This window comes from Mytilus californianus, unplaced genomic scaffold, assembly GCF_021869535.1.
Source record: "Mytilus californianus isolate M0D057914Y unplaced genomic scaffold, xbMytCali1.0.p SCAF_5, whole genome shotgun sequence".
Taxonomy (NCBI): domain Eukaryota; kingdom Metazoa; phylum Mollusca; class Bivalvia; order Mytilida; family Mytilidae; genus Mytilus; species Mytilus californianus.
This window is the reverse complement of record NW_026262701.1, coordinates 38088658-38105649: the sequence shown is the minus strand read 5'-3', so window position 1 is coordinate 38105649 and position 16992 is coordinate 38088658. Positions and strand designations below refer to the sequence as shown.

At 32.5% G+C, this 16992-nt stretch overlaps 2 protein-coding genes across 4 annotated transcripts in view; one reads left to right on the top strand and one right to left on the bottom strand.

Annotated features, from left to right (window-relative positions):
* Positions 1–16992, bottom strand: part of LOC127701833 (uncharacterized) — a 158249-nt gene that overhangs the window by 11693 nt on the left and 129564 nt on the right. For all 3 annotated transcript variants that reach the window (XM_052205803.1, XM_052205801.1, XM_052205804.1), the window contains exons 2-5: positions 11619–12113; positions 10614–11148; positions 6211–6715; positions 2744–2875 (exon numbers count right to left, since the gene is read on the bottom strand). In XM_052205803.1, coding sequence (XP_052061763.1) covers positions 2744–2875; positions 6211–6715; positions 10614–11148; positions 11619–12008 — 1562 coding nt within the window. In that variant the 5' untranslated portion in view covers positions 12009–12113. The remainder of the gene's footprint in view (positions 1–2743; positions 2876–6210; positions 6716–10613; positions 11149–11618; positions 12114–16992) is intronic.
* The window catches only part of LOC127701844 (uncharacterized), a 347060-nt gene that overhangs the window by 321030 nt on the left and 9038 nt on the right, over positions 1–16992 (top strand). The gene's annotated exons all lie outside the window — the stretch shown is intronic.

Below are 16992 nucleotides of genomic sequence, written 5' to 3'. Positions count from 1 at the left end.
TCTAAAACCAACAATTATTCTTGAGGAAAGATATAATTCCCCCCTTGGAAAAGTACCCTTAGTCTGTTTTTGATAATGTGCTATTTTTACTTTGTTTCAATTTCATGCTTTAAAATGTCTTTTAATAACAAAATGAATAAGACCTCATCATCCTTCTGATATATTTTTTTTGGATTGATTTCATTTCTCATAATGTATGTTTAATCTTATATGATATATCATTTATACTTCTAATGTTTTTAAGTTTGCTTGTTTCCAATGCTTTATTTTAATTTCACACTCAAAATGTTGATTTAGATATATCCCAATTCTACTAAGAATTCATGCTCCCAATGTCTTTTTGCAGTTATCATGCTCCTCATTTTTTTCAACTTTTCATGCTTTCGATGTTTCCATTGATATGTTTTAGTTTTTGTGCTAAAAATCCTCTCTTTAAAACTTTTCCATGATTGTAAGTTTTTATTTTCTAAATATTTACTTTTTTTTTATTTTCTCTCTCTGTATTTTGGTTGTATGAGGGGAGGGGTGTTGTATAGCTTATATGCCTTTCCAGAAATTATGGATGATGGATCACATCTATCTTTGCCACTGTCGCATTTTCTTTTTTAAAAGAATTAAGAGCTGATCTGTTTTGCCTCTTAAATCTGTGCCTACCTTTACGTGGTCATCTTAGGAATTTTTGTTATGTGTTTGTTAAATTTAAAAAAAAAATGATTCAATTTCGTTGACTTTTCTTGATTGAAGTAAAAATGAAAAAAATCTGTGAAATTTTTTTGTGGCGTTTACAGCAGATTTTTATGAGAAATTATTTTATTAACATGTTTACCCAATGAATAGACCAGTTTCACATAAGCGACTTATCAACGCTGATCTCAAAATCCTATGAACGTTTGGGTTTAAATCCCGTGATAATTAACGATATCATACGTGACAGGGGGCTACATCAAATTGACTCTGATATTTAGCAACACAATAATAAATCAACCGATAATACACAACTCTCTCTCTTCATGGTGTATGCTGGAGAATATTTAATTTTAAGATATTAATAATCGTTTATTTTATATATTCAGAATAAATAGTTTGACCGTTTATACAGAGAATAACATAAAATTAAAATAAAAAGATGTGGTATGATTGCAAATGAGACAACTATCCACCAGAGCCAAATGACAGATGAAAGCAACCATATGTCACCATATGTAGCTCTAGACAATGAGAAAATCCATACCGAATAGTAAGCTCTAAAAGGTCCCGACACAAAACAATTAAACGAGAAAATAAGTTGCTGTAACGAGTTCATAACAGTTGTGTTTATGAGTGAAATGGTTATAAAAAAGTATTAATCTTGTAATTGCTTTCTTTTGCTTACTGCCCTATGTACATTGCTGTATGCCAGTTTGATTTTTCGTGAAAAGAGAAAAATATTTTGATAAAAAGAAAACAACCTAAACATCAGAAATACATTTAATTTCAGTTCTGTTCCAGTATAAATTAGCAGTTTTTCTTAAATATTTTTTTACATCTTCTTGTGACATGCAAGTAAATGGTTACATATAGGTTTAGTGTCATAGATTCGATCTTTTGATTTTCTTTTAAACAAAAACAGGTTACTGTTATGGTGACTTTTGCGTGAAATTTATCTTCAATTTTCAAACATCAGACTATAATACAATGCATTCAATACCATTTTAATTTCTAAGCTATGTACATGATCGACTTCGTCTAAGCAGAGGTTCAGTGCCAGTGACCAGAGTAATTTTCTACATATTTTCAACTTTATCATTTTTCATGCCATTAAAAGTTATTGAATATCCTGTATTTACCACGCTTTGCCATTAAATTAGACCAAATTGCTGAATGACCCCCCTCCTAAATTATTAAAATATTCCCAGTGGCATTAACCGTACTGGCCATGATATCTCAGTGTAAATTAGGTACCAGGGTTAACACTTTAAACATCTGTTGTAGGGATGACCATTTGATTTTCAGGGGAGGGGTATTTTAGAAAATTAATATTCTAGTTGGAGTTAAAAATGAATAATTATGACCAAGGCAGGATGAAAAAGAATAATCCGCAACACAAAACGCAGGAAATAGTTGTGTACATAAGTTGAATAAATTAATCAAATGGTCGCCCTTTTTCAGTAACTGTATGTATAAAAAAGGATAGGTTTTTATCAATTGTCACTTAGTGAGATTGTTCAAGGTAAAACGAGGATTCCACATGGCTAAAGTGCTAATTAACTTCTTAATTTATGACCTAATATTATGTATATGAAGTGAGCCCCGCTTATTTTTCTAATTTATTCTTCTCGTTAAGCGAACGACCACAGCGTGAATTTGTGACAATAAAAGGTACAATTAAAGCCAGGCGGCATATCAGATCGTATATTACTGCAACCAACAACACAGCAGTAGTCCGTTTTAAAATCTTTTAATGTGTCACTGTTAATAAAGTTGTCTCGTCAATATAATTTTTATATTTTGATTCAAATGATGCTCATGTTGCTTTGACGTGTAAACGCAAACACTTAATCAGATGATTGTTTTTTCAAGTCTGCATGGTCACATCAACCGTTAGCCCCCAGTTGATAAACTCTCGGGAATTATCGCGTGATTTCATAGTTTGGCTAATAAGATTAGACATGCGCAGTTAAATGTGAAACTGGTGTATTGGCAAAAAACAGCAGTTATAGCGTACTTAATGTAATCAAAGTACATATATTTTCAAAAATCCTACTTTGAATCCATTGCATGTACAAGGTCCAGCCCTACAGCAAAAAACTGTTCTCCACAAGAAGAGTCGTCACTGAGATCATCTGAGTCCTGAATAGCAGACCAGCTACTATTTAAACTGTTTAGAGTATCTGAGCTGAAAATAAAGAGAGAAGCCATAGATATAATCCTGAATAGCAGACCAGCTACTATTTAAACTGTTGAGAGTATCTGAGCTGAAAATAAAGAGAATAGTCATTGATATAATCCTGAATAGCAGATCAGCTACTATTTAAACTGTTTAGAGTATCGTAGCTAAAAATAAAGAGAACAGTCATTGATATAATCCTGAATAGCAGACCAGCTACTATTTCAACTGTTTAGAGTATCGTAGCTAAAAATAAAGAGAACAGTCATTGATATAACGTGAGTCCTGTATAACAGGTCATTTTTGTCATTTGGTTGCTGTCTCATTGACATCAGCTACTATCTAAACTGTTTGGAGAATAGTCATCGCTATAATCTCAGTCCTGTATGGCAGACCAGCTCTTTTTGGACTGTTTAGAGTATAAATCTGAGATAAAAATAAAGAGAACAGTCATTGATTTAATCTTGAGTCCTGTATAACAGGTTATTTTTGTCCTTTGGTGCTGTTCATTGACATATACGCCACACCTCCTTAATTCCTAACCATATTTTATTACATACTAAATGACATCACATACTTATATATATATATGTGTACATAGCAAAAGTTAAAGAGATTAAAAAACACAGTGTATTATTTCATGACACAACATCAGTATGCGCAAAAGAAAAAATAACAAAATAAAAGCATATCAAAGCCACAGTTGGACCTTTATAAACATGTTGTGAATCATGGAGTAGAAATATAAAATTGAGGATAAATGATTGAAATTATAATCTCATTTATAAACTAATTTCACATTTAAAGAGAAAATAAGTATTTACAAAAAAAAAAAGATTCTGCAATGACAGTACAAAATATAAGTTAAAGAAATATTATATTAAAATTTATTCTGGGCCAAAAAGAAAAGATTTGTGAGTGGATTTTACAGATATTTGACACTCACTGTCCCAATTTTACAAGATGAATGAGTGTTCCTTTTTTTTCCAAATCTGAATGCATGTATAACTAATCATCTTTCTGGTTTTGTGTGGTTTGGTTGCTACCATATGACAGAATATCTGAAATCCTTGTTTATTATCCATATATACTAGTAATAGCCTGTGATTGTGCAGTGTTATTACCGAGTGATTCAGTTATTTTTTAATGATTATTTTGGATGAAGTCTAATGAAATGTTCTGTTCTGAAAAAATTAAGTGTATTCTCCAGGGTGTTTTAATGCTTATACAATGAGAAATTTGAAATGTCTTGTCAATCCTGAATATCAAATCTCTAAATTGGAAAGTCTATCAGGAACTTGCTGTGAACTTTTACTATTTTTTTTTTATGAGAATCACATGGTTCCATACTGTGCAGTGGGAAATGACAAAACTTTTGATCTAATACTCCTGAAACCGCCCCTACAGACCTAATGATGCACAAACAGTTTCAATGTATAGAAAGTCTGTTGTATAAGATAGAATGGTTAGAGAGGAGTTGCAGATCCAATAAATCTTATGGACCCGCCCCTTCCACAACCGCCATACAGACCCAAGTGAAAAGATATTTACCAGATGCTTTGTTATCTATGAACAGGTGAAAATTATTTAAAAATACTTAGTGTAATCAAACTTTATATATATAATTAATAGTTCCCAATATTTTTTCTTTCATTTGTCACAAACTAATTAATATAGATCTTAAACTTTTCTATTAATGTCAACAATTTTATCTACACAATATAATGTAATGAAATATATCCTTTAATAAAAATAGATTATTATCTAATGAAAATGATATTTGCAAATTACAATTTCTGTTCAAAGGGAAATAACTCAATCATATAATAAGTATATAAGGATACTACAAAGTCGACAACTCAAAAAGGAGAAAAGCTAAAATCGTGAAAATTGAATTTGACCTTCATTTAGTCACAGGAAACAACATATCCAAATTTGAAAAAAATTTGTCAAAGCGTTTACATGTTAATGAACGGACACTGTTTGGCAGCCACCCACCCGCCGTACATCCCCATATCAATATTCGATTTTTCCTTCGAAAAATCCGGTTAAAAAAACTGAAACCATGGTGCACAACTACAAGCAGTACAGAATATATTAAATTTGTTGCAGAAGTTTCACTTCAATACATAAAGTGGTTTAAAGATCCTATAAATGTTACAGACAGATGGATTTGACAGATGGGGGAGTAGTCGAAAACAATGTTCAGCTAATCCCCCTCGCCTGTTGTTGGTAAATTTGCGAAAAGAAAATGGACCTTAACACAAATCTTTAACAAAGTCATTGAAGCGTGAAATGTAGGTAAAGTTGTCTTAATTGTTGTATATCTGTGCTGTACTCTCAAAGACGTATCTTCTGATGAAGTTTCATGGCTATAGGTTGTAGAGCATGCAGGAAAATGGACTTAAATGCAAATCTTAACCAACGTCACAGAAGCATGAAATGTATTGGTGAGGTGTGGTTAACAGAAACAGAAGTCCCATAACTCTAGAACAACAAAAGTGAAATCGTAGGAAACTTTCTGTTGGTAATTTTGGCACTACGTGTGTATGTGGAAGTTTGATACGATTTGGACTAAGCACTCTTGAGTTATTGTAAGACATGTACAAAAGTTCACAATTTCTCATGAAAAAATCTCATAACTGTGGAATGACAAAAGTGAGTATCGTCAAAAACAATAAGGAGCTTCTGACACCATGTTTTAAATATTTGATTGTTTATTTAGTTAAATCCCCTTTTATTTCATGTACAAAATATCCTATTGACATGGTCAGGTGCAAAATATACTTAAATAATCAATGTAGTTCATCAAAGGTTGTTTTGTCATGCCGGTTAATAAATTGGACCTCGTTATATTAGTAGTGTAGATATATAATATTAGTGGATATGATTCGAGTATTTGAAACACTGTTTTCTTAGGACAGAAACAATCTTTCTTTTATCTGGGCATAGAACTAGTACTTTAGATCATGGTCTGTAAATGTAATCACCCAACAAGAAAAGTAAAATTATATTGGCAGGAACATACTAAAGTATGCTATAATATGCATACCCATATAAGGTAGTGTACCTGACCTATTGAGACATTTATTATATTTCAAATCTATTGGAAGGATTGGATACACATAAAACTAGCTTAGCTTTGATATGTTGATGTACCTGTCCAAAAACAGGAATCTTGTCAGTAGCTCTGTTCCTCACTGTTTTTAATGAGCTAATGATAAAGACTGCTGCAAAATTGATCATTTTTTTCATAGCATTCCAAACGAAAAAGGAGTGATTTCTGCTTAGAAAATTCTCAAAAAGGCAGTCATACTAACCTCTGATGTATTTATATTACCTACCATTGAGCAGACATGCTGTTCATTGGCCAGGTCCTGTTTCCATATTTATAATCTGGGAAAGACCAGTTAGAACCAGTTAATGCATTAGTAGATGGCTGTGGACTTAGAAAGTTTGGATTTGGACGGTTCAGTTCATGTGAAAACCTTCTTGGTAATGTACCCCCAGTTCCCATCATATCATGATAATTCATATGTCCACTTAATGCTACACTAGGCAAGCTTGAGCGATGGGGCCAGGTGTTACGACCAACTCCTCCCATTCCTGAAAAATCCAAAGACCCCTCCGAATGTCTCTGCTGCTGGACTTTGCTTGGCCTCATTTCATCACTACCAGGAGAGGGTGTGCGTGACGTGTAAATACTTGGCACAGTAAGTTGGTTTTCATGAATGGTTTCCATGTGTTTTGGCTGGGTTCCACATGCAGACAATAAGTTGATAACACTATCTAATTCTTCAGCAGATGCTAAAGGTGTTTTGCCTGATGTCTGTTTTACTATATTTTGATCTGAAAATATACAAATATGGTAAATCAATGATAACAATATTTCATTGCCACAAATATTTCAGTTTTAAGAAAAAGTTGTTCAGAGAGATATATCTGAAGCTTTTCCCTTTGTACTTAATTATCAAAAGCTACAAAAAATGATAAAAATCCAAATGCATCCAATAGGCCATACAAATTTTAGTATCCTACATTTCAATCCATTGCTATTCATTTTACTATTCTTTTTTTTAAAGTAAATTCTCTGAAAAACTGGTCTAAATATCATAGAAAAATGCTTTATTTTTAAACTTGAGCACATTAGTTACTAGAATGCTTGCATTTTATATTCTTTGCATCATTTGCTAGTATTGCAAGCTAAAAACTAATATAATTTGTCATTGGGTGCAGCAAGATTATATAAAGATATAACATATACTACTGGCAATAATGATAATAAATACATTGTGTAGTAAATTGTAGAATTAAAAAAAACTCTTTGGTCTGTTAATGTCAGTTTAAAAATTGAAAAGAAATTGGAACAAATTAAATGTCACATAAAAGTAACCACGTCTGGGGGTTATGGCGTGCCTTTAAAATGAATAAAATGCTTCGCTGGGCGCAGCTTGATACGACCGCAGAGGTCGAACCCTGAACAGTTGGGGCAAGTATGGACACAACATTCAAGCTTGATACAGCTCTGAATTTGGATTGTGATTAAATATTTGACACAGCATAGGTTTCTGACACAGAAAGAATGTGGTCTAAGAACTTGAATTTTTTTAATTTACCTATTATGGTCCAATGTCCAAAATCAAAATACATGGTTAGAATCAGCATATCAAAGAACCCCATACATTCAATTTTTGTTGAAATCAAACAAAGTTTAATTTTGGACCCCAACTTGGACCAACTTGAAAACTGGTCCCATAATCAAAAATCTAAACACATGTTTAGATTCAGCATATCAAAGTACCCGAAGAATTCAATTTTTGTTAAAATCAAACTAAGTTTAATTTTGGACCCTTTGGACCTTAATGTAGACAAATTTAAAAAACGGGACCCTAAATTAAAAATCTAAAAACACAGTTAGATTTGGCATATCAAAGAACCCCAATAATTCAATTTTTGATGAAATCAAACAAAGTTTAATTTTGGACCCTTTTGACCTCAATATGAACCAATTTGATAGCGGGCCCACAAATAAAAAATCTAAATACATGGTAAGATTCAGCATATCAAAGAACCCCATATATTCAATTTTTGTTGAAATCAAACAAAGTTTAATTTTGGACCCCAATTTGGACCATCTTGAAAACTGGGCCAAAAATCTAAAATCTCAATACATGTTTAGATTCAGCATATCAAAGAACCCCATATATTCAATTTTTGTTGAAATCAAACAAAGTTTAATTTTGGACCCCAACTTGGACCAACTTGAAAACTGGTCCCATAATCAAAAATCTAAACACATGTTTAGATTCAGCATATCAAAGAACCCCAAAATTTCAATTTTTGTTAAAATCAAACTTAGTTTAATTTTGGACCCTTTGGACCTTAATGTAGACCAATTTAAAAAACAGGACCCAAAATTAAAAATCTAAATACACGGTTAGATTTGGCATATCAAAGAACCCCAATAATTCAATTTTTCATGAAATCAAACAAAGTTTAATTTTGGACCCTTTTGACCTCAATATGAACCAATTTGATAGCGGGCCCACAAATAAAAAATCTAAATACATGGTAAGATTCAGCATATCAAAGAACCCCATATATTCAATTTTTGTTGAAATCAAACAAAGTTTAATTTTGGACCCCAATTTGGACCAACTTGAAAACTGGGCCAAAAATCTAAAATCTAAATACATGTTTAGATTCAGCATATCAAAGAACCCCATACATTCAATTTTTGTTGAAATCAAACAAAGTTTAATTTTGGACCCCAACTTGGACCAACTTGAAAACTGGGCCCATAATCAAAAATCTAAACACATGTTTAGATTCAGCATATCAAAGAACCCTAAGAATTCAATTTTTGTTAAAATCAAACTAAGTTTAATTTTGGACCCTTTGGACCTTAATGTAGACAAATTTAAAAAAGGGACCCAAAATTAAAAATCTAAATACACGGTTAGATTCGGCATATCAAAGAACCCCAATAATTCAATTTTTGATGAAATCAAACAAAGTTTAATTTTGGACCCTTTGGACCTCAATGTGGACCAATTTAAAAACGGGGCCCAAAATCTAAAAAATTAATACACGGTTAGATTCAGCATATTAAAGAACCCCAAGAATTCAAGAATAAAACCCCATTGAAATTGATCAAGAAATAAGCAATTTATACGAAGTATCTTCTTTTGCACAATACTGTGCAATTGAATATTTCTTGCTATTGCGCAATACTGTACAATTGACAATTTCTTGCTATTGCGCAATATTGTGCTATTGGATATTTCTTGCTATTGCGCAATACTGTTAAATTGAAGATTTCTTGCTATTGCGCAATACTGTGCAATTGAAGATTTCTTGCTATTGTGCAATACTGTGCAATTGAAAATTTCTTGCTATTGCACAATACTTATTATATAATAATTTACACATCCTGTTTGGTGTGTATCTCCTACCATATCATTATTATTTGCTTTTAAATATAAATCAGAAATAACCAACTTAAAATGGAAAATTTTAAAAGAAAAAAAAAAGGAAAAAAAGAAAAAAAAAAAAAAAAAAATCCCCCCCCCCCCCCAAATTTTTTGAACCCCCTTATGATTCATCACCCCCAAACTCAATCCCAGCCTTCCCTTTGTGGTATGGTACCTTGCAGTACAATTTCAGAGAGATCCATACACTTGAACACAAGTTATTGTCTGGAAACTAGAAAAATGCTTATTTTTGGCCCCTTTTTGGCCCCCAATTCCTAAACGTTTCGGGCAATTACCCCCAAACTCAATTCCAGCTTTCCCTTTGTGATATGTAACCTTGTAGTACAATTTCAGAAATATCCAAACACTTACACACAAGTTATTGTCATGAAACTAGAAAAATGCTTGTTTTTTGCCCCTTTTTTGGCCCCTAATTCCTAAAATTTTGAGGCAATTACCCCCAAAATCAATTACAGCCTTCCCTTTGTGATATGGAACCTTGTGGTACAATGTCAGAGAGATCCATACACTTACACACAAGTTATTGTCTGAAAGTTACAAAAATGCTTATTTTTGGCCCCTTTTTGGCCCCTAATTCCTTAACTGTTGGTACCATAACCCCCAAAATCAATCCCAACCTTCCTTTTGTGGTATTGAACCTTATGGTGAAATTTCATGGAGATCCATTCACTTAAACTAAAGTTAGAGTGCGAAAACCAATGTGTCTTCGGACGACGCCGGACGACGACGACGACGACGACGACGACGACGACGACGCCAACGTCATACCAATATACGACCAAAAAATTTTTAATTTTTGCGGTCGTATAAAAAATGGAAGTCTTAAGTAAACTGGTAAAGTTGTGCTAAATAGCTGTCTGAATAAAAAAATTTCTAAATTTAAAGTTCTTTTAAATGCAAACCCCATCTAAACAAACACCAATATTAGAAAGATATTTTCATCACACACATCCAAATTATATATATATATAACATATTTCTAATCTGATTAACAATATAAAGGTAAGAAATTTAATGTCTTTATTAAGGATTTCATATACTATTTAATGCCTCCAATCAATTTTTTATGCTTATCTTGCATACAATTCAATCTAAGAAATGTCTTGTTTATTACATCTAGTCATCTACACTACATGTATATTGATAACCATATATTTTCTGGTGTTATGATTATTTCATCAAGGAAACCAAAAGAGAGAGCATTTGCATGTGTAAACTGCAAATATTTTACTATTATAATCGATAATTTGTACCTGGGCTGACTGGTTTCATGAAACTGGTCTCTGGTGGTACTTCATCAGTTGGATCCAGTCCTATTTGTACCAAAATCCCTGTCTGAACATCTCCCTTAGGATCAGCATGTGGCTCTTCAATATTATCAATTGCTATATCCTTATTTAGCACTTTCTGGTTATCTTTAGTTGGTGCATCACTTTGATCATTTTTACTTATGTCCACATAAAATGCAGTTCCACTGTTACTTTCATCTGGTGAATTCTTCCTTTCGAAGAGTGAGAGAAATGATGATTTTAGAGTATTTTGCTTGGTAGGCAATTTTGGTGAGTAGCTGCTTTGGTTTTGTTTTTTACGCGAGTGATTTCGACTAGGGGATTGCCTAGGGGAAGGAGGTATGATGTCTAAGTTACTCATTTGGAGTAAAACATCTTTGTTATCTGAACACTCGTAGGATTGGACTAGTACACTGAGTAAAGAGACAACAGTGGCAGAACACATTTGATGGTAGTCTAACTGAACTTTTAAGAACAGCAAGAAGCACCGACATAAAATCTGAAAAGATAAATTTAAATGTAGGTCAACGATTGAAAAAAATATTTGAGTGGAAATAGGGTTGGACTATGACTATGGTAACAGGTATCTCATTAGGAATTATAAGGGAGAACTCCTCTAATAAAATTTTGATCTATCTCAAAAAAGATAATATGTAAAATCCTTGAACAACATCATGAACATTACCAAATGAATTTGAATTTAACTTTCAAATTTACTCGTACAGTATTCTCAGAGATCATTGAGGTTAATTCATCTATTTTCAGAATCAGTATTTTTACAATAAATATGTTAGTCATCATGGTTTGGAGTGAGTTCCTAAGTAAAAAAACATTGGCAATAAAATAACTACCACACAACTTTAGCAAGAACAAGCATTAATCTAGCAAAAGATGGACATAAAAAGATCTCAACCAAATGTTTACTACTTAATTAGCAGGAATGTAAATAATGTTGTCAACTCAACATACTTGTAAATTTGAATGGCACCTGTCATTTTCATCTCCACTTTCAAGCTGATTTTTCAGACCAAACAGTAGGTTTTCCATCTCTCTCAACTTTCCTGATGGATCAATACCATTACTACTGGAGTGGACAGACTTAAAGGCATTACTGGTTTCCTGTCCAAGATTCTCATAACATGTTCCTTTCACAGCACTCTGCAGGGAATCAATAAGGTGGGTACCAGCCCCATCAAATTTCTTCCATGCATCAATGTACTCCACCACGCCTTCATATCCGTTCACAACATGTGACATGAACGAAGAGCTGTTCATGTCCAAGAAGAATTTGGATTTTGATGTTTCCGTTTCATTTCCCTTATTTCCTGCATTTGAAAAATGCTTCTTCAATGATTCCATGGTTAAAAGTCTTATGTATTTGAAACATGTTGAGAAGAATGGTCATATCTTTGCCTCTTCTCAAGCACCATACTTATTGCATTAGTTGTCTTTGTCTTGATTGAGCTACAAAGACATATAAATATATAAATGTGACAAAAAAAGAGGTAACTCTGTAGTGAGGAACTGTCCAGGAGATAGGGAAGCATAAAATCAAGTTAAAAGACTGTCATCATTCAAAAGAAATTGCCAAGATGTTATTATCACATAACAGATAAAGATATTGGAATTGAGAAAAAGTTTGTGGGACAAGCGAGAAAATCATGGGACAGACACTATCAAAGTATAAATGAACCATGTTGATTAAAGAAGAAGTAGTACAAATTGTATTGTCATTGATAGGTGATGCCTCGGTACAGTCATTGATAGGTGATGCCTTGATAGTCATTAATAGGTGATGCCTTGATAGTCATTGATAGGTGATGCCTCGGTACAGTCATTGATAGGTGATGCCTTGATAGTCATTGATAGGTGATGCCTTGATACAGTCATTGATAGGTGATGCCTTGATACAGTAATTGATAGGTAATGCCTTGATACAGTCATTGATAGGTGATGCCTTGATACAGTTATTGATAGGTAATGCCTTTATACATCAGATACAGTCATTGCCAGGTGATACCTTGAATGGGTTAAACCAAAACCTTGAACAAATTGATGCAGATAGAGACTGCATAATCCCCCCCTACAAGTTACAACTGAATGCAGGTAATACAAAATTATATTTTTATTGTTTTGCCCTTCAATTTATGAAGTAAATGTTTAGTTTCATGTGAAGTACTAACTGGAAATCTATCAACAATACATTTCACTTGGCTAAAAATACAATATTTGGAACTTACTTACATAATAAGCTATTTTTACTTTCTTAATAATTTTTTGAAAAACATAAGTTTAAAAAATACATTAGAGAACTTTATCAGTGATCACCAGTATTTAATACCGTCTTTTTACAATATACTTACAAAAATATATTTCTGAAATAAATATCAAAAATGTAATGAAGAAACAACTAAATATGTAAAAGTTGCACAACAAAATAGTTTTAAATGTCAAAGGTAGCTGTATTATTTCTTGAGACAGCAAGCTGTTACCTAAATATTTTGTACTGTAATACAACCCACACATAAATTGATTTGATGAATTAACATGATTAAATATCTTTGATTTAAAGACAGGTTTATAAATTTTAATATCTTTATCATTTTATCAATTTTTTAATTAGTCAAATGTTCATTTCAAAATGTATTTAAATTTTCACAAGTTTCATATTCTTATCATTTAATAATTGTTTTAATTAGTCAAATTTGTTCATTTCAAAAAGTATTTAAATTTTCAGTTTCATGAAGGATGTTATAATGTTTTTGACAAAAGAGATAAAAAAAAAGAAGACTAAGGCCACTTTTGTTGCCTTGAATTCGAAAAATCAAGGATTTGTATAGTAAGACTTACTATACCATGTATAAAAATCCTTGGAAAAATCAAAGAAGTATTATCATGATTATAAATCAATCAAATTAAGTGCTTCAGATGTTCACAAGACAGAAGAATGTCATATTAATGTATTTTAAATTTGAATTGTGTCTTAATTATAATGCATTCGCTTTAGAGCTTGAAAATTCTTGGATTTGATAGGATTTTGTTAGGATATGGTGACAAACAAATCAGATAAAGTGAACATTACAATGTATGTACAAAGTTTGAGTTCACATTTACTAACTTGTAACACTTTCAATATTTTTTATCAAAATGACAATTATCCTTTGACTCTATGAGGCAGGTTATCATATTTGGCATGGTTGGATGCTTTTAAGAAGACACTGCAGAGTACTGAAATATACTCAGACCTGCCAACTTCCCCACTATAAGGGGGGATACCCCATGAGAGGTGTTAACCTGACCCTTAAAAAACTCAATTATTTAGACTAAATACTTTTAAAAGGGCATTCAAAGGAGTAAGTTGACATGGGACACAGATGATGCCCCCTCCCCCCCACCCTTTTGCATCTAATGTTATAAAGGGACATAACTCAAGAACAGTAAAAATGACACTACCCAAATTTGTACTGGATGTGACTTTTGTGGCAATAAGCATTGTGTATAAGTTTCATAACATTTGGTTGAGGCAAACTCAAGTATGGGAACGGAAACGAAAAATTCAGCAATTTTTCCTTTTGTAAAGGGGCATAACTATAGAACGGTAAAAGTGACACCACCAAAATTCAAACTTGATCTGTGTTTTGTGGTAATAAGCATTGTGTATCAGATTCATATCATTTGGTTGAGGCAAACCTAAGTTAGAGAATGGAAATTAAAATTCAGCAATTTTTCCATTTGTAAAGGGGCATAACTCTAGAGAGTTAAAAGTGACACCACCCAAATTTAGACTTGATCAAACTTAAGTTAGAGAACGGAAACCAATTTCGGGATATATGTACGGACGTACAGACGGACAAGGGTAAAACTTCCCCCTCCACTACCGTACGGCGGGGGCATAAAAATACATTTAAACGCATGTATACTCATTCAAAACCATATACATGTGTATGTTCTAATTAAGAACACTAATGACATGTATAGGTATGCATTAGTTGCTCTAGTGCTTAAAATCACCCATGGAGATTTTGAAAAGTTGGCAGGTATGTATACTTGGTTTATAGTTTAAGTTCAATTTGTTATTGTTGGTGCAATATACAATGTATAATTAACCTGTCATCATGGTCATGAGAATTTGTACACTTTACATTTTTTTACTCCTCTGACTGCTTTGGGAGATATTTCGCACAACACAATATAAAATCAAAGCACTGTCAATGCTGTTTCCAGGCCAACCAATCTAACTTTATCACAATATTCAAGCAGCATTTCCATACATATAAATTATTACATCATGTACTGATACATTAAATAATTTCTTTGCAAATATTTTATTCCCAGTACAGTAGTTGTTTGAAGCTCCTTTTCAAGCATTTGATTTAAGATACAAATATGATTTGGTCAAATAGCCTCTTTTCATTACATGCTTACTTGAAAGGTTATGTGTTTTAGCTACATGTACATTTGGAAAGGGCAGGGTGCTGCAATGAAAAAAAAGGGCACTTTATCATCTTGATGAAAGGCATTTTGAATGTACAATGTATGTCTCAATTTACATACATGACTTTAAAAAATCTAAAATTAAAATAATAACCAGCAGAGAATTGGCAATTATTTATCATGTTTTATAGAAATATAGTGTGAATGAAACAATTAGAGGGCATTCCTTTATATTCATATTTGATTAATAATAAATATTAAACAAATACTGTAATGAAGTTAAAATACAAGAGTGCACACACTGAAATGTCTTGCCTGTTTTACTTATCATTGAATTTATGTTGAAAGTCTGTAATATGAAGGTTTTACTACAAGTGTCACATAAACTTAACATTGACCAATGAACCCACGAAAATGAGTTCAAGGTCATTTGAATCCTGCCAGACAGACATGTACACCTAACAATCATTCCATACACCAAATATAGTTGACTTATTGCTAATAAATGTAATCATGGTAATAGTGTCTGATAAACTGACAAAATCACAAAATTTATAATTGACCAATGAACCATGAAAATGAGATCAAGGTCATATGAACCCTGACAGACATGTACACCTCATTATTATTCCATACACTAAATATAGTTGACCTATTGCTTATAATATCTGTGAAATAGACCAAACCACAAAGACTGAAAATCACCAATGAACCATGAAAATGAGGTCAAGGTAAGATGAAACCTGGCAGACAGACATGTACACCTGACAATCATTCCATACACCAAATAAGTGGCCCTATTGCTTATAGAATCTGAGAAATAGACCAAACCACAAAAACTAAACATTGTTCAATGAACCATGAAATTGAGGTTAAGGTCAGATGAAATATGTCAGTCAGATATGTACCCCTTACAATCATTCCATACACCAAATATAGTTCACCTATTGCTTACAGTATCTGAGATACAGACTTGAGACGTAACTTTAGGTCAAGGTCAGATGAAATCTGTCTGTTGGACATGATCTGATTGATTAAAACTTATCAATTGAATGTAAGTAATTTACACATAACCTGCATAAGCAGTGATAAGACTGATTTATTTGGGTGGTCAATTCATTTCAATAACTCAGTCTTCCTGCTGCTGCCTTCCCTCCTTTGTCATGACCGAAGTTACACTTTTACAGCCGACATTTGTTTCTAACACTAGCTATAGACTCACACAACCAAAGGTTGCATGGAACCAAATCAAGTTGAATTATTGGCTTGCATGTCAATGATAAATGAACAATGTTTTCCACATTTATTTTAATCAAGTAAAATCAAACTGGCTTCTAACGTGTCTAATAGCAAATAATAATTAAAATATTCTGCTTTTATTGATGTTTGAATAAAAAATTAAAAGATTTCATTTCAGGGCAATTTGCACATAAAAAGTTGGTGGTAGATGATTAATATTGTGTTGTATACTTTCTGCAAGTCATTATTTTAAACATCTATGATTTCATTTATATCAGGGTTCTCACTAAGGATTTGTCATTTTTGTCTTAGATGGCGAGTCCAATAGTGAGAAGATGAATTATTTTATTACTATATCATTTATTATTTCAGTCCCCATGACAAAATAGAGCAAGAATGACATCAAGTTTAGATTATTTTTAAACTTTTGTCATAAAATTATGATATTTTTGCTCAGTTCATACAACATTTTACATTGTTGATGCATCTTTGGCCTGATGCATCTTTGGCCTCACCAGTTTTGAAAATGATGAGTCCAGACATTTTTTTATGAGTCCAGGACTCATGGACTCGTCTAAGTGAGAACCTTGTATATGCCCTTACTTCAAAATTCTGTCACATCTTACAATCTGGAGTGTTGCCTAGAGCCAAAGCTGGGTCAAATATATTT